The following is a 25,984-nucleotide window of genomic DNA, read 5'->3' on the forward strand; positions in this document are numbered from 1 at the left end:
TGAGGCGCAGAGAAGATGAGCTTGTAAACGGGATTCAGAACACGACTAAAGCTTCTTGCAGCGCCTTTGACCTCGCGCGTGAATGTCTGACCGCTCTGTCACTCGCAGGGCGACTCTGGACGACGTGGACAGTGACGAGGTGGCGGGTCTGGGCCGCTTCGCCTCTCTGCCCTCGTCCCTCTCCTCCGACGATATGTCCATGACTCAGAGCTTCAGCCAAATGTACCGCAAGTCGCTGCGCCTCACCTCTGAACAGATCGTACGTAGCTCACCCTGTCATCCTGCTGTAGACCTGCTGTAGTCCTGCTGTAGTCCTGCTGTAGACCTGCTGTAGACCTGCTGTAGTCCTGCTGTAGTCCTGCTGTAGTCCTGCTGTAGATCTGCTGTAGTCCTGCTGTAGTCCTGCTGTAGTCCTGCTGTAGATCTGCTGTAGTCCTGCTGTAGACCTGCTGTAGTCCTGCTGTAGTCCTGCTGTAGATCTGCTGTAGTCCTGCTGTAGACCTGCTGTAGACCTGCTGTAGTCCTGCTGTAGTCCTGCTGTAGTCCTGCTGTAGACCTGCTGTAGTCCTGCTGTAGATCTGCTGTAGTCCTGCTGTAGACCTGCTGTAGACCTGCTGTAGTCCTGCTGTAGTCCTGCTGTAGACCTGCTGTAGTCCTGCTGTAGATCTGCTGTAGTCCTGCTGTAGACCTGCTGTAGTCCTGCTGTAGTCCTGCTGTAGACCTGCTGTAGACCTGCTGTAGTCCTGCTGTAGACCTGCTGTAGTCCTGCTGTAGTCCTGCTGTAGACCTGCTGTAGTCCTGCTTTAGACCTGCTGTAGACCTGCTGTAGTCCTGCTGTAGACCTGCTGTAGACCTGCTGTAGTCCTGCTGTAGACCTGCTGTAGTCCTGCTGTAGACCTGCTGTAGTCCTTCTGTAGTCCTGCTGTAGACCTGCTGTAGACCTGCTGTAGTCCTGCTGTAGACCTGCTGTAGTCCTGCTGTAGACCTGCTGTAGTCCTTCTGTAGTCCTGCTGTAGTCCTGCTGTAGTCCTGCTGTAGATCTGCTGTAGTCCTGCTGTAGACCTGCTGTAGTCCTGCTGTAGTCCTGCTGTAGACCTGCTGTAGTCCTGCTGTAGATCTGCTGTAGTCCTGCTGTAGACCTGCTGTAGACCTGCTGTAGTCCTGCTGTAGTCCTGCTGTAGACCTGCTGTAGATCTGCTGTAGTCCTGCTGTAGACCTGCTGTAGACCTGCTGTAGTCCTGCTGTAGTCCTGCTGTAGACCTGCTGTAGACCTGCTGTAGTCCTACTGTAGACCTGCTGTAGACCTGCTGTAGTCCTGCTGTAGACCTGCTGTAGTCCTGCTTTAGACCTGCTGTAGACCTGCTGTAGTCCTTCTGTAGTCCTGCTGTAGACCTGCTGTAGTCCTGCTGTAGACCTGCTGTAGACCTGCTGTAGACCTGCTGTAGTCCTGCTGTAGACCTGCTGTAGTCCTTCTGTAGTCCTTCTGTAGATCTGCTGTAGACCTGCTGTAGACCTTCTGTAGTCCTGCTGTAGACCTGCTGTAGTCCTGCTGTAGACCTGCTGTAGACCTGCTGTAGTCCTGCTGTAGACCTGCTGTAGACCTGCTGTAGTCCTGCTGTAGATCTGCTGTAGACCTGCTGTAGTCCTGCTGTAGACCTGCTGTAGTCCTGCTGTAGACCTGCTGTAGTCCTGCTGTAGATCTGCTGTAGACCTGCTGTAGACCTGCTGTAGACCTGCTGTAGTCCTGCTGTAGTCCTGCTGTAGACCTGCTGTAGTCCTGCTGTAGACCTGCTGTAGTCCTGCTGTAGTCCTGCTGTAGTCCTGCTGTAGACCTGCTGTAGTCCTGCTGTAGACCTGCTGTAGACCTGCTGTAGTCCTGCTGTAGTCCTGCTGTAGACCTGCTTTAGACCTGCTTTAGTCCTGCTGTAGTCCTGCTGTAGACCTGCTGTAGTCCTGCTGTAGATCTGCTGTAGTCCTGCTGTAGACCTGCTGTAGACCTGCTGTAGTCCTGCTGTAGTCCTGCTGTAGACCTGCTGTAGTCCTGCTGTAGACCTGCTGTAGTCCTGCTGTAGACCTGCTGTAGACCTGCTGTAGTCCTTCTGTAGTCCTGCTGTAGACCTGCTGTAGTCCTGCTGTAGACCTGCTGTAGACCTGCTGTAGACCTGCTGTAGTCCTGCTGTAGACCTGCTGTAGTCCTGCTGTAGACCTGCTGTAGTCCTTCTGTAGTCCTTCTGTAGTCCTGCTGTAGATCTGCTGTAGACCTGCTGTAGACCTGCTGTAGACCTGCTCTAGACCTGCTGTAGACCTGCTTTAGTCCTTCTGTAGTCCTGCTGTAGACCTGCTGTAGACCTGCTGTAGACCTGCTGTAGTCCTGCTGTAGTCCTTCTGTAGTCCTGCTGTAGACCTGCTGTAGTCCTGCTGTAGACCTGCTGTAGACCTGCTGTAGTCCTTCTGTAGTCCTGCTGTAGACCTGCTGTAGTCCTGCTGTAGACCTGCTGTAGTCCTGCTGTAGACCTGCTGTAGACCTGCTGTAGTCCTTCTGTAGTCCTGCTGTAGACCTGCTGTAGACCTGCTGTAGTCCTGCTGTAGTCCTGCTGTAGACCTGCTGTAGTCCTGCTGTAGACCTGCTGTAGTCCTGCTGTAGACCTGCTGTAGACCTGCTGTAGTCCTTCTGTAGTCCTGCTGTAGACCTGCTGTAGTCCTGCTGTAGACCTGCTGTAGACCTGCTGTAGTCCTGCTGTAGACCTGCTGTAGACCTGCTGTAGACCTGCTGTAGTCCTTCTGTAGTCCTGCTGTAGACCTGCTGTAGTCCTTCTGTAGTCCTTCTGTAGATCTGCTGTAGACCTGCTGTAGACCTGCTGTAGTCCTTCTGTAGTCCTGCTGTAGACCTGCTGTAGTCCTGCTGTAGACCTGCTGTAGACCTGCTGTAGTCCTGCTGTAGACCTGCTGTAGTCCTGCTGTAGATCTGCTGTAGACCTGCTGTAGTCCTGCTGTAGACCTGCTGTAGTCCTGCTGTAGACCTGCTGTAGTCCTGCTGTAGATCTGCTGTAGACCTGCTGTAGACCTGCTGTAGACCTGCTGTAGTCCTGCTGTAGACCTGCTGTAGTCCTGCTGTAGACCTGCTGTAGTCCTGCTGTAGTCCTGCTGTAGTCCTGCTGTAGACCTGCTGTAGTCCTGCTGTAGACCTGCTGTAGACCTGCTGTAGTCCTGCTGTAGTCCTGCTTTAGACCTGCTTTAGTCCTGCTGTAGTCCTGCTGTAGACCTGCTGTAGTCCTGCTGTAGATCTGCTGTAGTCCTGCTGTAGACCTGCTGTAGACCTGCTGTAGTCCTGCTGTAGACCTGCTGTAGTCCTGCTGTAGACCTGCTGTAGTCCTGCTGTAGACCTGCTGTAGACCTGCTGTAGTCCTTCTGTAGTCCTGCTGTAGACCTGCTGTAGTCCTGCTGTAGACCTGCTGTAGACCTGCTGTAGACCTGCTGTAGTCCTGCTGTAGACCTGCTGTAGTCCTGCTGTAGACCTGCTGTAGTCCTTCTGTAGTCCTTCTGTAGTCCTGCTGTAGATCTGCTGTAGACCTGCTGTAGACCTGCTGTAGACCTGCTCTAGACCTGCTGTAGACCTGCTTTAGTCCTTCTGTAGTCCTGCTGTAGACCTGCTGTAGACCTGCTGTAGTCCTGCTGTAGTCCTTCTGTAGTCCTGCTGTAGACCTGCTGTAGTCCTGCTGTAGACCTGCTGTAGACCTGCTGTAGTCCTTCTGTAGTCCTGCTGTAGACCTGCTGTAGTCCTGCTGTAGACCTGCTGTAGTCCTTCTGTAGTCCTGCTGTAGACCTGCTGTAGTCCTGCTGTAGACCTGCTGTAGACCTGCTTAGTCCTTCTGTAGTCCTGCTGTAGACCTGCTGTAGACCTGCTGTAGTCCTGCTGTAGTCCTGCTGTAGACCTGCTGTAGTCCTGCTGTAGACCTGCTGTAGTCCTGCTGTAGACCTGCTGTAGACCTGCTGTAGTCCTTCTGTAGTCCTGCTGTAGACCTGCTGTAGTCCTGCTGTAGTCCTGCTGTAGACCTGCTGTAGACCTGCTGTAGACCTGCTGTAGTCCTTCTGTAGTCCTGCTGTAGACCTGCTGTAGACCTGCTGTAGACCTGCTGTAGTCCTGCTGTAGACCTGCTGTAGTCCTGCTGTAGTCCTGCTGTAGACCTGCTGTAGTCCTGCTGTAGTCCTTCTGTAGTCCTGCTGTAGTCCTGCTGTAGACCTGCTGTAGACCTGCACTAGTCCTGCTGTAGTCCTGCTGTAGACCTGCTGCAGTCCTGCTGTAGTCCTGCTGTAGTCCTGCTGTAGTCCTGCTGTAGACCTGCTGTAGTCCTGCTGTAGATCTGCTGTAGTCCTGCTGTAGACCTGCTGTAGACCTGCACTAGTCCTGCTGTAGTCCTGCTGTAGACCTGCTGCAGTCCTGCTGTAGTCCTGCTGTAGTCCTGCTGTAGACCTGCACTAGTCCTGAATTGACAAAGGCAAAGCTTTATGGATTTAATTAAAAATGATGCTTAATCTCTAAACCCACACTTAACCTGCCTCCCCCCCTCCTGCCCCTCTCCCTCTCTCTCTCGCCCCTCTCTCCTACCTCCCCCTCCTCTCCCCCCTCCTCTCCCTTCCGCTCCCCCCCTCTCTCCCCTCTCTCTTCCTCCCCCTCTCCCTCCCTTCCCCCCTCCTGCCCCTCTCCCTCCCCCTCCTCTCCTACCGCTCCCTCCCCCTCCTCTCTCTTCCCCTCTCCTCCTCTCTCCCCTCTCTCTCCCCCCCTCTCTCTCCCCCCCTCTCTCTCCCTCCCCCTCTCTCCCTCCCCCTTCAGGAGCGGTTGAACCTGTGCGAGGGGGAGAACTTGGCGGTCTTCAGCGTGACCACTCAGTACCAGGGCACGTGTCGCTGTGAGGCCTCCATCTTCCTGTGGAGCTGGGACGACCACGTGGTCATCTCCGACATCGACGGCACCATCACAAAGTACTTTTGCTACTCAAAGTACTTTACAAACAAGTACTTTATATACTACTGAGTACTGTACAAACATTTATATGTGTGTCATTCCTTGGTCTATTTATGTGAAATAAGAAGAGAAGATAAAGCCTGCTCAGGTTTACTTCTCCATGGAGACTAGAGCTGGGTTTCGATTCAAATTTCAAGAATCGATTCGATTCCGATTTTTACGTTTCAAAATCGATTTTTTCCGATTTTCTCAGATCCCATCCGATTCAATCCGATTTCGATTCTATCTGGGAGTTAATGTTATTAAAAATGAAAAATGTATTTGAACCGTTTCCTTCACTTCATGACTGTGTAGAGAAGCAACATATTAAAACTAGTATTATATCAATATTAAACAGCAAATCTAACAAGTATTGGTAGTTACTGATGGAAGACTGATGAAAAGGTCAAGGGTCAATCTACCTTCAAGAAAGATAATTCAGGACAATAAATGGAGGACATCATTTAGGTGACGACATCTGCAACAGTGGATTCTACTGGGACACTAACCAGTGCATTATTATTATGCTTGAAAATAATTAAGAATTCACTCAAAAGCGGTTGCTACCAAAAGCATTTTTATTTTAAAACTGCTCACACACTGCCAGCACTGAAACTGAAAGCATTTTTCAAATTAATAATATATATATTTTTTTTTTAATTAAAAATAAAAGTCAATCTTTGCACGTACGACTCGATAATCGGTCATTAAGATGCGAATCGATTAAAAATCGGAAAATAGATTTTTTTCAACCCAGCTCTAATGGAGACGTTCATTCTTGTGTGAAGGAGACGACAGGCTTAACCTGTTCCTTTGTTCACAGCAATGTGTCTCCAGCTACACGGATACAACACTCACGCAACCTCAGGGGGCGGGACCCACAACACTCACTCACCCTCAGGGGGCGGGACCCACAACACTCACGCAACCTCAGGGGGCGGGACCCACAACACTCACGCAACCTCAGGGGGCGGGACCCACAACACTCACGCAACCTCAGGGGGCGGGACCCACAACACTCACGCAACCTCAGGGGGCGGGACCCACAACACTCACGCAACCTCAGGGGGCGGGACCCACAACACTCACGCAACCTCAGGGGGCGGGACCCACAACACTCACGCAACCTCAGGGGGCGGGACCCACAACACTCACGCAACCTCAGGGGGCGGGACCCACAACACTCACGCAACCTCAGGGGGCGGGACCCACAACACTCACGCAACCTCAGGGGGCGGGACCCACAACACTCACGCAACCTCAGGGGGCGGGACCCACAACACTCACGCAACCTCAGGGGGCGGGACCCACAACACTCACGCAACCTCAGGGGGCGGGACCCACAACACTCACGCAACCTCAGGGGGCGGGACCCACAACACTCACGCAACCTCAGGGGGCGGGACCCACAACACTCACGCAACCTCAGGGGGCGGGACCCACAACACTCACTCACCCTCAGGGGGCGGGACCCACAACACTCACGCAACCTCAGGGGGCGGGACCCACAACACTCACTCACCCTCAGGGGGCGGGACCCACAACACTCACTCACCCTCAGGGGGCGGGACCCACAACACTCACGCAACCTCAGGGGGCGGGACCCACAACACTCACTCACCCTCAGGGGGCGGGACCCACAACACTCACGCAACCTCAGGGGGCGGGACCCACAACACTCACTCACCCTCAGGGGGCGGGACCCACAACACTCACGCAACCTCAGGGGGCGGGACCCACAACACTCACTCACCCTCAGGGGGCGGGACCCACAACACTCACGCAACCTCAGGGGGCGGGACCCACAACACTCACTCACCCTCAGGGGGCGGGACCCACAACATTCACTCACCCTCAGGGGGCGGGACCCACAACACTCACGCAACCTCAGGGGGCGGGACCCACAACACTCACGCAACCTCAGGGGGCGGGACCCACAACACTCACTCACCCTCAGGGGGCGGGACCCACAACACTCACGCAACCTCAGGGGGCGGGACCCACAACACTCGCTCACCCTCAGAGGGCGGGACCCACAACACTCACTCACCCTCAGGGGGCGGGACCCACAACACTCACGCAACCTCAGGGGGCGGGACCCACAACACTCACTCACCCTCAGGGGGCGGGACCCACAACACTCACGCAACCTCAGGGGGCGGGACCCACAACACTCACTCACCCTCAGGGGGCGGGACCCACAACACTCACTCACCCTCAGGGGGCGGGACCCACAACACTCACGCAACCTCAGGGGGCGGGACCCACAACACTCACTCACCCTCAGGGGGCGGGACCCACAACACTCACTCACACTCAGGGGGCGGGACCCACAACACTCACGCAACCTCAGGGGGCGGGACCCACAACACTCACGCAACCTCAGGGGGCGGGACCCACAACACTCACTCACCCTCAGGGGGCGGGACCCACAACACTCACTCACCCTCAGGGGGCGGGACCCACAACACTCACGCAACCTCAGGGGGCGGGACCCACAACACTCACGCAACCTCAGGGGGCGGGACCCACAACACTCACGCAACCACAGGGGGCGGGACCCACAACACTCACGCAACCTCAGGGGGCGGGACCCACAACACTCACGCAACCTCAGGGGGCGGGACCCACAACACTCACTCACCCTCAGGGGGCGGGACCCACAACACTCACGCAACCTCAGGGGGCGGGACCCACAACACTCGCTCACCCTCAGAGGGCGGGACCCACAACACTCACTCACCCTCAGGGGGCGGGACCCACAACACTCACGCAACCTCAGGGGGCGGGACCCACAACACTCACTCACCCTCAGGGGGCGGGACCCACAACACTCACGCAACCTCAGGGGGCGGGACCCACAACACTCACTCACCCTCAGGGGGCGGGACCCACAACACTCACTCACCCTCAGGGGGCGGGACCCACAACACTCTCGCAACCTCAGGGGGCGGGACCCACAACACTCACGCAACCTCAGGGGGCGGGACCCACAACACTCACTCACCCTCAGGGGGCGGGACCCACAACACTCACTCACACTCAGGGGGCGGGACCCACAACACTCACGCAACCTCAGGGGGCGGGACCCACAACACTCACGCAACCTCAGGGGGCGGGACCCACAACACTCACTCACCCTCAGGGGGCGGGACCCACAACACTCACTCACCCTCAGGGGGCGGGACCCACAACACTCACGCAACCTCAGGGGGCGGGACCCACAACACTCACTCACCCTCAGGGGGCGGGACCCACAAGACTCACGCAACCTCAGGGGGCGGGACCCACAACACTCACTCACCCTCAGGGGGCGGGACCCACAACACTCACGCAACCTCAGGGGGCGGGACCCACAACACTCACGCAACCTCAGAGGGCGGGACCCACAACACTCACTCACCCTCAGGGGGCGGGACCCACAACACTCACGCAACCTCAGGGGGCGGGACCCACAACACTCACGCAACCTCAGGGGGCGGGACCCACAACACTCACTCACCCTCAGGGGGCGGGACCCACAACACTCACTCACACTCAGGGGGCGGGACCCACAACACTCACGCAACCTCAGGGGGCGGGACCCACAACACTCACGCAACCACAGGGGGCGGGACCCACAACACTCACACAACCTCAGGGGGCGGGACCCACAACACTCACTCACCCTCAGGGGGCGGGACCCACAACACTCACGCAACCTCAGGGGGCGGGACCCACAACACTCACTCACCCTCAGGGGGCGGGACCCACAACACTCACGCAACCTCAGGGGGCGGGACCCACAACACTCACTCACCCTCAGGGGGCGGGACCCACAACACTCACGCAACCTCAGGGGGCGGGACCCACAACACTCACTCACCCTCAGGGGGCGGGACCCACAACACTCACTCACACTCAGGGGGCGGGACCCACAACACTCACGCAACCTCAGGGGGCGGGACCCACAACACTCACGCAACCACAGGGGGCGGGACCCACAACACTCACGCAACCTCAGGGGGCGGGACCCACAACACTCACTCACCCTCAGGGGGCGGGACCCACAACACTCACGCAACCTCAGGGGGCGGGACCCACAACACTCACTCACCCTCAGGGGGCGGGACCCACAACACTCACGCAACCTCAGGGGGCGGGACCCACAACACTCACTCACCCTCAGGGGGCGGGACCCACAACACTCACGCAACCTCAGGGGGCGGGACCCACAACACTCACGCAACCTCAGAGGGCGGGACCCACAACACTCACTCACCCTCAGGGGGCGGGACCCACAACACTCACGCAACCTCAGGGGGCGGGACCCACAACACTCACTCACCCTCAGGGGGCGGGACCCACAACACTCACGCAACCTCAGGGGGCGGGACCCACAACACTCACTCACCCTCAGGGGGCGGGACCCACAACACTCACGCAACCTCAGGGGGCGGGACCCACAACACTCACTCACCCTCAGGGGGCGGGACCCACAACACTCACTCACCCTCAGGGGGCGGGACCCACAACACTCACGCAACCTCAGGGGGCGGGACCCACAACACTCACTCACCCTCAGGGGGCGGGACCCACAACACTCACCCAACCTCAGGGGGCGGGACCCACAACACTCACTCACCCTCAGGGGGCGGGACCCACAACACTCACGCAACCTCAGGGGGCGGGACCCACAACACTCACTCACCCTCAGGGGGCGGGACCCACAACACTCACTCACCCTCAGGGGGCGGGACCCACAACACTCACGCAACCTCAGGGGGCGGGACCCACAACACTCACTCACCCTCAGGGGGCGGGACCCACAACACTCACTCAACCTCAGGGGGCGGGACCCACAACACTCACTCACCCTCAGGGGGCGGGACCCACAACACTCACTCAACCTCAGGGGGCGGGACCCACAACACTTACTCAACCTCAGGGGGCGGGACCCACAACACTCACTCACCCTCAGGGGGCGGGACCCACAACACTCACTCAACCTCAGGGGGCGGGACCCACAACACTCACGCAACCTCAGGGGGCGGGACCCACAACACTCACTCACCCTCAGGGGGCGGGACCCACAACACTCACTCACCCTCAGGGGGCGGGACCCACAACACTCACGCAACCTCAGGGGGCGGGACCCACAACACTCACGCAACCTCAGGGGGCGGGACCCACACCACTCACTCAACCTCAGGGGGCGGGACCCACAACACTCACTGAACCTCAGGGGGCGGGACCCACAACACTCACTCAACCTCAGGGGGCGGGACCCACAACACTTACTCAACCTCAGGGGGCGGGACACACAACACTTTGGGGCGGGACGTAGAACGCTCTTGAGCAGAACGCTCCGTGGGGGGGCGGGGTCACAGTTGTGGACAGGGGGCGGGGTCAGAGTTGGGGTACGGGGCTGGGTCAGAGTCGGGGGCAGGGGCGGGGTCAGAGTTGGGGGCGGGGTCAGAGTGGGGGTCGGGGGCTGGGTCAGAGTCGGGGGCTGGGTCGGAGTGGGGGTCGGGGGCTGGGTCAGAGTGGGGGGCGGGGTCAGAGGCGGGGGCTGGGTCAGAGTTGGCTGGGTCAGAGTCGGGGTCAGAGTCAGGTTCGGGGGCGGGGTCAGAGTCGGGGGCTGGGTCGGAGGCGGGGGCTGGGTCAGAGTTGGCTGGGTCAGAGGCGGGGTCAGAGTCGGGGGCGGGGTCAGAGTCGGGGGCGGGGTCAGAGTCGGGGGCGGTTGAAGCATCGTTTCAAGTTGGTCAAATCAGAATCTTGGTTTTCACTCCTGGACTTTAGTTTGGTCAGAAAAGTGTGAATGTCCAGACTGACCCGCGCCCCGTCTCTCTTCATAAATATATAAATATGACTGAATACTGTTACTCTGCAGGTCTGACGCTCTCGGACATCTCCTGACCACCATCGGCGCCGACTGGACCCACTCCGGCATCGCCAAACTCTACCACAGGATCCACCAGTGCGTCCGGCGCTTTCGCACAGCTCGTGCTTATGTTTGACCTCTGACCACGCCTTCTTTTGTGTAGAAACGGTTACCGGCTGCTGTACTGCTCGGCCCGGGCCATCGGGATGTCGGCCTGGACCAAAGAGTACCTGAGTCGAGTGAAGGATCGAGGGGCCGCTCTGCCCAAGGGCCCGGTGCTCCTGGCCCCCAGCAGCCTGGTCTCAGCCCTGCACAGGTCAGAAAACGAACCCGTGTTTTAGTGACAAACATTAACAGTAAAGAAATACAGCTACTGTTATTTCAGTGTCGTGTGGTCAGGGTTGTCAAGGCGATCAGTGATTGACCAATACAATCACAACTGTGTATTGATTATTCAGAAATATATCTAAATAAGTCTGTTTCCCCCTCACTTCTGCTGCTGAAGCCTCTACAGGCCGCTGAGCAGTACTGCAGGAAGCTTGGTTCTTCTTCTCCTGCAGCTGCTCAGTCTGTGGACGTGTTCAGAGGCCCGTTCATGCTCCGCCCCCTAACGTGAGCTTTAGAACCAGAGCGGACAGAAACCTTAACTGAGCATGTGCAGAGCAGAGGAGAAGCTCTAACTGAGCATGTGCAGAGGAGAAGTGAAGCTCTAACTGAGCATGTGCAGAGGAGAAGAGAAGCTCTAACTGAGCATGTGCAGAGGAGAAGAGAAGCTCTAACTGAGCATGTGCAGAGCAGAGGAGAAGCTTTAACTGAGCATTTGCAGAGGAGAAGAGAAGCTTTAACTGAGCATGTGCACAGGAGAAGAGAAGCTCTAACTGAGCATGTGCAGAGCAGAGGAGAAGCTTTAACTGAGCATGTGCAGAGCAGAGGAGAAGCTTTAACTGAGCATTTGCAGAGGAGAGGAGAAGCTTTAACTGAGCATGTGCAGAGCAGAGGAGAAGCTTTAACTGAGCATGTGCAGAGCAGAGGAGAAGCTTTAACTGAGCATGTGCAGAGGAGAGGAGAAGCTCTAACTGAGCATGTGCAGAGGAGAGGAGAAGCTCTAACTGAGCATGTGCAGAGGAGAGGAGAAGCTTTAACTGAGCATGTGCAGAGCAGAGGAGAAGCTTTAACTGAGCATGTGCAGAGGAGAGGAGAAGCTCTAACTGAGCATGTGCAGAGGAGAAGCTCTAACTGAGCATGTGCAGAGGAGAGGAGAAGCTTTAACTGAGCATGTGCAGAGGAGAGGAGAAGCTTTAACTGAGCATGTGCAGAGGAGAGGAGAAGCTCTAACTGAGCATGTGCAGAGGAGAGGAGAAGCTCTAACTGAGCATGTGCAGAGGAGAAGCTCTAACTGAGCATGTGCAGAGGAGAAGCTCTAACTGAGCATGTGCACAGGAGAAGAGAAGCTCTAACTGAGCATGTGCAGAGCAGAGGAGAAGCTTTAACTGAGCATGTGCAGAGGAGAGGAGAAGCTCTAACTGAGCATGTGCAGAGGAGAGGAGAAGCTTTAACTGAGCATGTGCAGAGCAGAGGAGAAGCTTTAACTGAGCATGTGCAGAGGAGAAGAGAAGCTCTAACTGAGCATGTGCAGAGGAGAAGCTCTAACTGAGCATGTGCAGAGGAGAAGCTCTAACTGAGCATGTGCAGAGGAGAAGCTCTAACTGAGCATGTGCAGAGGAGAAGAGAAGCTCTAACTGAGCATGTGCAGAAGAGAAGCTCTAACTGAGCATGTGCAGAGGAGAAGAGAAGCTCTAACTGAGCATGTGCAGAAGAGAAGCTCTAACTGAGCATGTGCAGAGGAGAGGAGAAGCTTTAACTGAGCATGTGCAGAGGAGAAGAGAAGCTTTAACTGAGCATGTGCAGAGGAGAAGAGAAGCTCTAACTGAGCATGTGCAGAGGAGAGGAGAAGCTTTAACTGAGCATGTGCAGAGGAGAAGAGAAGCTTTAACTGAGCATGTGCAGAGGAGAAGAGAAGCTCTAACTGAGCATGTGCAGAGGAGAGGAGAAGCTTTAACTGAGCATGTGCAGAGCAGAGGAGAAGCTTTAACTGAGCATGTGCAGAGGAGAGGAGAAGCTTTAACTGAGCATGTGCAGAGGAGAGGAGAAGCTCTAACTGAGCATGTGCAGAGGAGAGGAGAAGCTTTAACTGAGCATGTGCAGAGCAGAGGAGAAGCTTTAACTGAGCATGTGCAGAGGAGAGGAGAAGCTCTAACTGAGCATGTGCAGAGGAGAAGCTCTAACTGAGCATGTGCAGAGGAGAAGCTCTAACTGAGCATGTGCACAGGAGAAGAGAAGCTCTAACTGAGCATGTGCAGAGCAGAGGAGAAGCTTTAACTGAGCATGTGCAGAGGAGAGGAGAAGCTCTAACTGAGCATGTGCAGAGGAGAGGAGAAGCTTTAACTGAGCATGTGCAGAGCAGAGGAGAAGCTTTAACTGAGCATGTGCAGAGGAGAAGAGAAGCTCTAACTGAGCATGTGCAGAGGAGAAGCTCTAACTGAGCATGTGCAGAGGAGAAGCTCTAACTGAGCATGTGCACAGGAGAAGAGAAGCTCTAACTGAGCATGTGCAGAGGAGAAGCTCTAACTGAGCATGTGCAGAGGAGAAGCTCTAACTGAGCATGTGCAGAGGAGAAGAGAAGCTCTAACTGAGCATGTGCAGAAGAGAAGCTCTAACTGAGCATGTGCAGAGGAGAAGAGAAGCTCTAACTGAGCATGTGCAGAGGAGAAGCTCTAACTGAGCATGTGCAGAGGAGAAGAGAAGCTCTAACTGAGCATGTGCAGAAGAGAAGCTCTAACTGAGCATGTGCAGAGGAGAGGAGAAGCTTTAACTGAGCATGTGCAGAGGAGAAGAGAAGCTTTAACTGAGCATGTGCAGAGGAGAAGAGAAGCTCTAACTGAGCATGTGCAGAGGAGAGGAGAAGCTTTAACTGAGCATGTGCAGAGGAGAAGAGAAGCTTTAACTGAGCATGTGCAGAGGAGAAGAGAAGCTCTAACTGAGCATGTGCAGAGGAGAAGAGAAGCTCTAACTGAGCATGTGCAGAGGAGAAGAGAAGCAGCGCCGCGTTTCAACAAACGGACTAAAAATGAGTCTGTGTTTGTTTCCATGTTTACAATGTTTAAACGTTATAAACAGTAATTTGACAACACAGAGCGCTAATTGTGTAATGAACTGTTCGATGAAGCGAGACTATTTAAGATAAGATAAGATAATAGTAATTAATAATAGAAATAGAAAAAACTCTTATAAACAAAACAAAATGTCCTCTGTTCATCTCCGAGTTCGGGCGTGGCGTTTAGCTCAGCAGATGTTTTGTGTGAGTCAAGTGAGCTTTACATGAATCTTGTCTCATTTCTTTGGTTTGTCTCAGGGAAGTGATCGAGAAGAAGCCGGAGGTGTTCAAAGTGGCCTGTCTCAGCGACATCAGAGACCTGTTCAACCCGCACAGAGAGCCCTTCTACGCCGCTTTTGGGAACAGGACCAACGTAAGAGACACACGTGACCCGCACAGAGAGTGACCCGCACAGAGTGACCCGCACAGAGAGAGACCCGCACAGAGTGACCCGCACAGAGAGAGACCCGCACAGAGTGACCCGCACAGAGAGAGACCCGCACAGAGAGTGACCCGCACAGAGAGTGACCCGCACGGAGAGTGACCCGCACGGAGAGTGACCCGCACGGAGAGTGACCCGCACGGAGAGTGACCCGCACGGAGAGTGACCCGCACGGAGAGTGACTTGCACGGAGAGTGACCCGCACGGAGAGTGACCCGCCCAGAGAGTGACCCGCAAAGAGAGTGACCCGCACAGAGGAGAGTGACCCGCACAGAGGAGAGTGACCCGCACAGAGAGTGACCCGCACAGAGAGTGACCCGCACAGAGAGTGACCCGCACAGAGAGTGACCCGCACAGAGAGTGACCCGCACGGAGAGTGACCCGCACGGAGAGTGACCCGCCCAGAGAGTTATAGTCATAGTTTCAAACATGTCTTTGAAAGTTGGTACCAAAAGGCCATAAGTGAAGTCATATAACATGTTTACAGTGATATCTGCACTTTTGTGATTTCAATCCACATTTGTCTGATAATCTCTAAACTCTGTGTGTGCATCTCTAAACTCTGTGTGTGTGCATCTCTAAACTCTGTGTGTGCATCTCTAAACTCTGTGTGTGTGCATCTCTAAACTCTGTGTGTGTGCATCTCTAAACTCTGTGTGTGCATCTCTAAACTCTGTGTGTGTGCATCTCTAAACTCTGTGTGTGCATCTCTAAACTCTGTGTGTGTGCATCTCTAAACTCTGTGTGTGTGCATCTCTAAACTCTGTGTGTGCATCTCTAAACTCTGTGTGTGCATCTCTAAACTCTGTGTGTGTGCATCTCTAAACTCTGTGTGTGCATCTCTAAACTCTGTGTGTGTGCATCTCTAAACTCTGTGTGTGTGCATCTCTAAACTCTGTGTTTGTGCATCTCTAAACTCTGTGTGTGTGCATCTCTAAACTCTGTGTGTGTGCATCTCTAAACTCTGTGTGTGCATCTCTAAACTCTGTGTGTGTGCATCTCTAAACTCTGTGTGTGCATCTCTAAACTCTGTGTGTGTGCATCTCTAAACTCTGTGTGTGCATCTCTAAACTCTGTGTGTGTGCATCTCTAAACTCTGTGTGTGTGCATCTCTAAACTCTGTGTGTGTGCATCTCTAAACTCTGTGTTTGTGCATCTCTAAACTCTGTGTGTGTGCATCTCTAAACTCTGTGTGTGTGCATCTCTAAACTCTGTGTGTGCATCTCTAAACTCTGTGTGTGTGCATCTCTAAACTCTGTGTGTGTGCATCTCTAAACTCTGTGTGTGTGCATCTCTAAACTCTGTGTGTGTGCATCTCTAAACTCTGTGTGTGTGCATCTCTAAACTCTGTGTGTGTGCATCTCTAAACTCTGTGTGTGTGCATCTCTAAACTCTGTGTGTGTGCATCTCTAAACTCTGTGTGTGTGCATCTCTAAACTCTGTGTGTGCATCTCTAAACTCTGTGTGTGTGCATCTCTAAACTCTGTGTGTGCATCTCTAAACTCTGTGTGTGCATCTCTAAACTCTGTGTGTGTGCATCTCTAAACTCTGTGTGTGCATCTCTAAACTCTGTGTGTGCATCTCTAAACTCTGTGTGTGCATCTCTAAACTCTGTGTGTGCATCTCTAAACTCTGTGTTTGTATCTCTAAACTCTGTGTTTGTGCATCTCTAAACTCTGTGTTTGTGCATCTCTAAACTCTGTGTTTGTATCTCTAAACTCTGTGTGTGTGCATCTCTAAACTCTGTGTGTGTGCATCTCTAAACTCTGTGTGTGCATCTCTAAACTCTGTGTTTGTATCTCTAAACTCTGTGTTTGTATCTCTAAACTCTGTGTTTGTGCATCTCTAAACTCTGTGTTTGTGCATCTCTAAACTCTGTGTTTGTATCTCTAAACTCTGTGTTTGTGCATCTCTAAACTCTGTGTTTGTGCATCTCTAAACTCTGTGTTTGTATCTCTAAACTCTGTGTGTGCATCTCTAAACTCTGTGTTTGTGCATCTCTAAACTCTGTGTTTGTGCATCTCTAAACTCTGTTTGTGCATCTCTAAACTCTGTGTGTGCATCTCTAAACTCTGTGTGTGCATCTCTAAACTCTGTGTGTGTGCATCTCTAAACTCTGTGTGTGCATCTCTAAACTCTGTGTTTGTGCATCTCTAAACTCGGTGTGTGCATCTCTAAACTCTGTGTGTGCATCTCTAAACTCTGTGTGTGTGCATCTCTAAACTCTGTGTGTGCATCTCTAAACTCTGTGTGTGCATCTCTAAACTCTGTGTGTGTGCATCTCTAAACTCTGTGTGTGTGCATCTCTAAACTCTGTGTGTGCATCTCTAAACTCTGTGTTTGTGCATCTCTAAACTCTGTGTTTGTGCATCTCTAAACTCTGTGTTTGTGCATCTCTAAACTCTGTGTGTGCATCTCTAAACTCTGTGTTTGTGCATCTCTAAACTCTGTGTGTGCATCTCTAAACTCTGTGTTTGTGCATCTCTAAACTCTGTGTTTGTGCATCTCTAAACTCTGTGTTTGTGCATCTCTAAACTCTGTGTGTGCATCTCTAAACTCTGTGTGTGTGCATCTCTAAACTCTGTGTTTGTGCATCTCTAAACTCTGTGTGTGCATCTCTAAACTCTGTGTTTGTGCATCTCTAAACTCTGTGTTTGTATCTCTAAACTCTGTGTGTGCATCTCTAAACTCTGTGTGTGTGCATCTCTAAACTCTGTGTGTGTGCATCTCTAAACTCTGTGTGTGTGCATCTCTAAACTCTGTGTGTGTGCATCTCTAAACTCTGTGTTTGTGCATCTCTAAACTCTGTGTGTGCATCTCTAAACTCTGTGTTTGTGCATCTCTAAACTCTGTGTTTGTATCTCTAAACTCTGTGTGTGCATCTCTAAACTCTGTGTGTGTGCATCTCTAAACTCTGTGTGTGTGCATCTCTAAACTCTGTGTGTGTGCATCTCTAAACTCTGTGTGTGTGCATCTCTAAACTCTGTGTTTGTGCATCTCTAAACTCTGTGTGTGCATCTCTAAACTCTGTGTGTGTGCATCTCTAAACTCTGTGTTTGTGCATCTCTAAACTCTGTGTGTGCATCTCTAAACTCTGTGTGTGTGCATCTCTAAACTCTGTGTGTGCATCTCTAAACTCTGTGTGTGCATCTCTAAACTCTGTGTGTGTGCATCTCTAAACTCTGTGTGTGTGCATCTCTAAACTCTGTGTGTGTGCATCTCTAAACTCTGTGTGTGTGCATCTCTAAACTCTGTTTGTGTGCATCTCTAAACTCTGTGTGTGCATCTCTAAACTCTGTGTGTGTGCATCTCTAAACTCTGTGTGTGTGCATCTCTAAACTCTGTGTTTGTATCTCTAAACTCTGTGTGTGCATCTCTAAACTCTGTGTTTGTATCTCTAAACTCTGTGTGTGCATCTCTAAACTCTGTGTTTGTGCATCTCTAAACTCTGTGTTTGTATCTCTAAACTCTGTGTTTGTATCTCTAAACTCTGTGTGTGCATCTCTAAACTCTGTGTTTGTGCAGGATGCGTTTGCGTACAAAGCGGTTGGCGTCCCTGAGACTCGGCTCTTCACGGTGAATCCCAGAGGAGAACTGACCCAGGAGAAGACCAGGTCCAACAAGTCCTCGTAAGTCTCATGTGTTTCAGGGACACTCACATGTGTCATGTGTTTCAGGTACACTCTCATGTGTTTCAGGTACACTCACATGTGTCATGTGTTTCAGGTACACTCTCATGTGTTTCAGGTACACTCACATGTGTCATGTGTTTCAGGTAGACTCTCATGTGTTTCAGGTACACTCTCATGTGTTTCAGGTACACTCACATGTGTTATGTGTTTCAGGTACACTGTCATGTGTTTCAGGTAAACTCACATGTGTCATGTGTTTCAGGTACACTGTCATGTGTTTCAGGTACACTCACATGTGTCATGTGTTTCAGGTACACTCACATGTGTCATGTGTTTCAGGTACACTCACATGTGTCATGTGTTTCAGGTACACTCACATGTGTTTCAGGTACACTCTCATGTGTCATGTGTTTCAGGTACACTCACATGTGTCATGTGTTTCAGGTACACTCACATGTGTTTCAGGTACACTCACATGTGTTTCAGGCACACTCACATGTGTCATGTGTTTCAGGTACACTCTCATGTGTTTCAGGTACACTCACATGTGTCATGTGTTTCAGGTACACTCTCATGTGTTTCAGGTACACTCACATGTGTCATGTGTTTCAGGTAGACTCTCATGTGTTTCAGGTACACTCTCATGTGTTTCAGGTACACTCACATGTGTTATGTGTTTCAGGTACACTGTCATGTGTTTCAGGTAAACTCACATGTGTCATGTGTTTCAGGTACACTGTCATGTGTTTCAGGTACACTCACATGTGTCATGTGTTTCAGGTACACTCACATGTGTCATGTGTTTCAGGTACACTCACATGTGTCATGTGTTTCAGGTACACTCACATGTGTTTCAGGTACACTCTCATGTGTCATGTGTTTCAGGTACACTCACATGTGTCATGTGTTTCAGGTACACTCACATGTGTTTCAGGTACACTCACATGTGTTTCAGGCACACTCACATGTGTCATGTGTTTCAGGTACACTCTCATGTGTTTCAGGTACACTCACATGTGTCATGTGTTTCAGGTACACTCTCATGTGTTTCAGGTACACTCACATGTGTCATGTGTTTCAGGTAGACTCTCATGTGTTTCAGGTACACTCTCATGTGTTTCAGGTACACTCACATGTGTTATGTGTTTCAGGTACACTGTCATGTGTTTCAGGTAAACTCACATGTGTCATGTGTTTCAGGTACACTGTCATGTGTTTCAGGTACACTCACATGTGTCATGTGTTTCAGGTACACTCACATGTGTCATGTGTTTCAGGTACACTCACATGTGTCATGTGTTTCAGGTACACTCACATGTGTTTCAGGTACACTCTCATGTGTCATGTGTTTCAGGCACACTCACATGTGTCATGTGTTTCAGGTACACTCTCATGTGTTTCAGGTACACTCACATGTGTTTCAGGTACACTCACATGTGTCATGTGTTTCAGGTACACTCTCATGTGTTTCAGGTACACTCTCATGTGTTTCAGGTACACTCACATGTGTTATGTGTTTCAGGTACACTGTCATGTGTTTCAGGTACACTCACATGTGTTTCAGGTACACTCTCATGTGTCATGTGTTTCAGGTACACTCACATGTGTCATGTGTTTCAGGTACACTCACATGTGTTTCAGGTACACTCACATGTGTTTCAGGTACACTCACATGTGTCATGTGTTTCAAGTACACTCTCATGTGTTTCAGGTACACTCTCATGTGTTTCAGGTACACTCACATGTGTTTCAGGTACACTCACATGTGTCATGTGTTTCAGGTACACTCTCATGTGTTTCAGGTACACTCATATGTGTTTCAGGTACACTCTCATGTGTCATGTGTTTCAGGTACACTCACATGTGTCATGTGTTTCAGGTACACTCACATGTGTTTCAGGTACACTCTCATGTGTCATATGTTTCAGGTACACTCACATGTTTTTCAGGTACACTCACATGTGTTTCAGGTACACTCTCATTTGTTTCAGGTACACTCACATGTGTTTCAGGTACACTCATGTTTTTCAGGTACACTCACATGTGTTTCAGGTACACTCACATGTGTTTCAGGTACACTCTCATGTGTTTCAGGTACACTCACATGTGTTTCAGGTACACTCTCATGTGTTTCAGGTACACTCTCATGTGTTTCAGGTACACTCACATGTGTTTCAGGTACACTCTCATGTGTTTCAGGTACACTCACATGTGTTTCAGGTACACTCACATGTGTTTCAGGTACACTCACATGTGTTTCAGGTACACTCTCAAGTGTTTCAGGTACACGCTCATGTGTTTCAGGTACACTCTCATGTGTTTCAGGTACACTCACATGTGTTTCAGGTACACTCACATGTGTTTCAGGTACACTCACATGTGTCATGTGTTTCAGGTACACTCTCATGTGTTTCAGGTACACTCACATGTGTTTCAGGTACACTCACATGTGTCATGTGTTTCAGGTACACTCTCATGTGTTTCAGGTACACTCACATGTGTTTCAGGTACACTCTCATGTGTCATGTGTTTCAGGTACACTCACATGTGTCATGTGTTTCAGGTACACTCTCATGTGTTTCAGGTACACTCACATGTGTTTCAGGTACACTCACATGTGTCATGTGTTTCAGGTACACTCTCATGTGTTTCAGGTACACTCACATGTGTTTCAGGTACACTCTCATGTGTCATGTGTTTCAGGTACACTCACATGTGTCATGTGTTTCAGGTACACTCACATGTGTTTCAGGTACACTCACATGTGTTTCAGGTACACTCACATGTGTCATGTGTTTCAAGTACACTCTCATGTGTTTCAGGTACACTCACATGTGTTTCAGGTACACTCACATGTGTCATGTGTTTCAGGTACACTCTCATGTGTTTCAGGTACACTCACATGTGTTTCAGGTACACTCTCATGTGTCATGTGTTTCAGGTACACTCACATGTGTCATGTGTTTCAGGTACACTCACATGTGTCATGTGTTTCAGGTACACTCTCATGTGTTTCAGGTACACTCACATGTGTTTCAGGTACACTCACATGTGTCATGTGTTTCAGGTACACTCATGTGTTTCAGGTACACTCACATGTGTTTCAGGTACACTCTCATGTGTCATGTGTTTCAGGTACACTCACATGTGTCATGTGTTTCAGGTACACTCACATGTGTTTCAGGTACACTCTCATGTGTCATATGTTTCAGGTACACTCACATGTTTTTCAGGTACACTCACATGTGTTTCAGGTACACTCTCATGTGTTTCAGGTACACTCACATGTGTTTCAGGTACACTCTCATGTTTTTCAGGTACACTCTCATGTGTTTCAGGTACACTCTCATGTGTTTCAGGTACACTCTCATGTGTTTCAGGTACACTCACATGTGTTTCAGGTACACTCTCATGTGTTTCAGGTACACTCACATGTGTTTCAGGTACACTCATGTGTTTCAAGTACACTCACATGTGTTTCAGGTACACTCACATGTGTTTCAAGTACACTCACATGTGTCATGTTTTTCAGGTACACTCACATGTGTCATGTGTTTCAGGTACACTCTCATGTGTTTCAGGTACACTCACATGTGTTTCAGGTACACTCACATGTGTTTCAGGTACACTCTCATGTGTTTTAGGTACACCCACGTGTTTCAGGTACACTCACCTGTGTTTCAGGTACACTGTTATGTGTTTCAGGTACACTCACCTGTGTTATGTGTTTCAGGTACACTCACATGTGTTTCAGGTACACTCTCATGTGTTTCAGGTACACTCACATGTGTTTCAGGTACACTCTCATGTGTTTCAGGTACACTCATGTGTTTCAGGTACACTCTTGTGTGTTTCAGGTACACTCTTGTGTGTTTCAGGTACACTCACATGTGTTTCAGGTACACTCACATGTGTTTCAGGAACACTAACATGTGTTTCAGGTACACTCTCATGTGTTTCAGGTACACTCTCATGTGTTTCAGGTACACTCTCATGTGTTTCAGGTACACTCATGTGTTTCAGGTACACTCTTGTGTGTTTCAGGTACACTCTTGTGTGTTTCAGGTACACTCACATGTGTTTCAGGTACACTCACATGTGTTTCAGGTACACTCATGTGTTTCAGGTACACTCTCATGTGTTTCAGGTACACTCTCATGTGTTTCAGGTACACTCTCATGTGTTTCAGGTACACTCACGTGTTTCAGGTACACTCACCTGTGTTTAAGGTACACTGTTATGTGTTTCAGGTACACTCACCTGTGTTTCAGGTACACTCACATGTGTTTCAGGTACACTGTTATGTGTTTCAGGTACACTCACCTGTGTTTCAGGTACACTGTTGTGTGTTTCAGGTACACTCACCTGTGTTTCAGGTACACTGTTATGTGTTTCAGGTACACTCACCTGTGTTTCAGGTACACTGTTGTGTTTCAGGTACACTCACCTGTGTTTCAGGTACACTGTTATGTGTTTCAGGTACACTCACCTGTGTTTCAGGTACACTGTTATGTGTTTCAGGTACACTCACCTGTGTTATGTGTTTCAGGTACACTCACATGTGTTTCAGGTACACTCTCATGTGTTTCAGGTACACTCACATGTGTTTCAGGTACACTCTCATGTGTTTCAGGTACACTCATGTGTTTCAGGTACACTCTTGTGTGTTTCAGGTACACTCTTGTGTGTTTCAGGTACACTCACATGTGTTTCAGGTACACTCACATGTGTTTCAGGTACACTCTCATGTGTTTCAGGTACACTCTCATATGTTTCAGGTACACTCACATGTGTTTCAGGTACACTCTCATGTGTTTCAGGTACACTCACGTGTTTCAGGTACACTCACCTGTGTTTAAGGTACACTGTTATGTGTTTCAGGTACACTCACCTGTGTTTCAGGTACACTCACATGTGTTTCAGGTACACTGTTATGTGTTTCAGGTACACTCACCTGTGTTTCAGGTACACTGTTATGTGTTTCAGGTACACTCACCTGTGTTTCAGGTACACTGTTATGTGTTTCAGGTACACTCACCTGTGTTTCAGGTACACTGTTATGTGTTTCAGGTACACTCACCTGTGTTTCAGGTACACTGTTATGTGTTTCAGGTACACTCACCTGTGTTTCAGGTACACTGTTATGTGTTTCAGGTACACTCACCTGTGTTATGTGTTTCAGGTACACTCACATGTGTTTCAGGTACACTCTCATGTGTTTCAGGTACACTCACATGTGTTTCAGGTACACTCTGATGTGTTTCAGGTACACTCTCATGTGTTTCAGGTACACTCTCATGTGTTTCAGGTACACTCATGTGTTTCAGGTACACTCTTGTGTGTTTCAGGTACACTCTTGTGTGTTTCAGGTACACTCACATGTGTTTCAGGTACACTCACATGTGTTTCAGGTACACTGTTATGTGTTTCAGGTACACTCACCTGTGTTTCAGGTACACTCACCTGTTTCAGGTACACTGTTATGTGTTTCAGGTACACTCACCTGTGTTTCAGGTACACTCACCTGTGTTTCAGGTACACTCACCTGTGTTTCAGGTACACTGTTATGTGTTTCAGGTACACTCACTTGTGTTTCAGGTACACTGTTATGTGTTTCAGGTACACTCACCTGTGTTTCAGGTACACTGTTGTGTTTCAGGTACACTCACCTGTGTTTCAGGTACACTGTTATGTGTTTCAGGTACACTCACCTGTGTTTCAGGTACACTGTTATGTGTTTCAGGTACACTCACCTGTGTTTCAGGTACACTGTTATGTGTTTCAGGTACACTCACCTGTGTTATGTGTTTCAGGTACACTCACATGTGTTTCAGGTACACTCTCATGTGTTTCAGGTACACTCACATGTGTTTCAGGTACACTCTCATGTGTTTCAGGTACACTCATGTGTGTTTCAGGTACACTCACATGTGTTTCAGGAACACTAACATGTGTTTCAGGTACACTCTCATGTGTTTCAGGTACACTCTCATGTGTTTCAGGTACACTCTCATGTGTTTCAGGTACACTCTCATGTGTTTCAGGTACACTCATGTGTTTCAGGTACACTCTTGTGTGTTTCAGGTACACTCTTGTGTGTTTCAGGTACACTCACATGTGTTTCAGGTACACTCACATGTGTTTCAGGTACACTGTTATGTGTTTCAGGTACACTCACCTGTGTTTCAGGTACACTCACATGTGTTTCAGGTACACTCACCTGTGTTTCAGGTACACTCACCTGTGTTTCAGGTACACTGTTATGTGTTTCAGGTACACTCACCTGTGTTTCAGGTACACTCACCTGTGTTTCAGGTACACTCACCTGTGTTTCAGGTACACTCACCTGTGTTTCAGGTACACTGTTATGTGTTTCAGGTACACTCACCTGTGTTTCAGGTACACTGTTATGTGTTTCAGGTACACTCACCTGTGTTTCAGGTACACTCTCATGTGTTTCAGGTACACTCACATGTGTTTCAGGTACACTCTCATGTGTCATGTGTTTCAGGTACACTCACATGTGTCATGTGTTTCAGGTACACTCACATGTGTTTCAGGTACACTCACATGTGTTTCAGGTACACTCACATGTGTCATGTGTTTCAAGTACACTCATGTGTTTCAGGTACACTCACATGTGTTTCAGGTACACTCACATGTGTCATGTGTTTCAGGTACACTCTCATGTGTTTCAGGTACACTCACATGTGTTTCAGGTACACTCTCATGTGTCATGTGTTTCAGGTACACTCACATATGTCATGTGTTTCAGGTACACTCTCATGTGTTTCAGGTACACTCACATGTGTTTCAGGTACACTCACATGTGTCATGTGTTTCAGGTACACTCTCATGTGTTTCAGGTACACTCACATGTGTTTCAGGTACACTCTCATGTGTCATGTGTTTCAGGTACACTCACATGTGTCATGTGTTTCAGGTACACTCACATGTGTTTCAGGTACACTCTCATGTGTCATATGTTTCAGGTACACTCACATGTTTTTCAGGTACACTCACATGTGTTTCAGGTACACTCTCATGTGTTTCAGGTACACTCACATGTGTTTCAGGTACACTCTCATGTTTTTCAGGTACACTCTCATGTGTTTCAGGTACACTCTCATGTGTTTCAGGTACACTCTCATGTGTTTCAGGTACACTCACATGTGTTTCAGGTACACTCTCATGTGTTTCAGGTACACTCACATGTGTTTCAAGTACACTCACATGTGTCATGTGTTTCAGGTACACTCACATGTGTCATGTGTTTCAGGTACACTCTCATGTGTTTCAGGTACACTCACATGTGTTTCAGGTACACTCACATGTGTTTCAGGTACACTCTCATGTGTTTTAGGTACACCCACGTGTTTCAGGTACACTCACCTGTGTTTCAGGTACACTGTTATGTGTTTCAGGTACACTCACCTGTGTTATGTGTTTCAGGTACACTCACATGTGTTTCAGGTACACTCTCATGTGTTTCAGGTACACTCACATGTGTTTCAGGTACACTCATGTGTTTCAGGTACACTCATGTGTTTCAGGTACACTCTTGTGTGTTTCAGGTACACTCGTGTGTTTCAGGTACACTCACATGTGTTTCAGGTACACTCACATGTGTTTCAGGAACACTAACATGTGTTTCAGGTACACTCTCATGTGTTTCAGGTACACTCTCATGTGTTTCAGGTACACTCTCATGTGTTTCAGGTACACTCATGTGTTTCAGGTACACTCTTGTGTGTTTCAGGTACACTCTTGTGTGTTTCAGGTACACTCACATGTGTTTCAGGTACACTCACATGTGTTTCAGGTACACTCTCATGTGTTTCAGGTACACTCTCATGTGTTTCAGGTACACTCACATGTGTTTCAGGTACAC

General features: G+C 50.2%; 1 protein-coding gene across 1 annotated transcript in view; it reads left to right on the plus strand.

The window, feature by feature from the left end:
* The window catches only part of LOC140372417 (phosphatidate phosphatase LPIN3), an 89,613-nt gene that overhangs the window by 60,682 nt on the left and 2,947 nt on the right, over window positions 1-25,984 (plus strand). Inside the window, exons 15-20 of the mRNA XM_072459513.1 lie at window positions 109-259; window positions 4,832-4,980; window positions 10,875-10,961; window positions 11,029-11,181; window positions 14,278-14,392; window positions 17,987-18,090. Coding sequence (XP_072315614.1) covers window positions 109-259; window positions 4,832-4,980; window positions 10,875-10,961; window positions 11,029-11,181; window positions 14,278-14,392; window positions 17,987-18,090 — 759 coding nt within the window. The remainder of the gene's footprint in view (window positions 1-108; window positions 260-4,831; window positions 4,981-10,874; window positions 10,962-11,028; window positions 11,182-14,277; window positions 14,393-17,986; window positions 18,091-25,984) is intronic.

The sequence above is a fragment of the Eucyclogobius newberryi genome, unplaced genomic scaffold, assembly GCF_026437365.1.
Source record: "Eucyclogobius newberryi isolate DKJ021-1_F unplaced genomic scaffold, fEucNew1.0.hap1 SCAF_23, whole genome shotgun sequence".
NCBI lineage: Eukaryota > Metazoa > Chordata > Actinopteri > Gobiiformes > Gobiidae > Eucyclogobius > Eucyclogobius newberryi.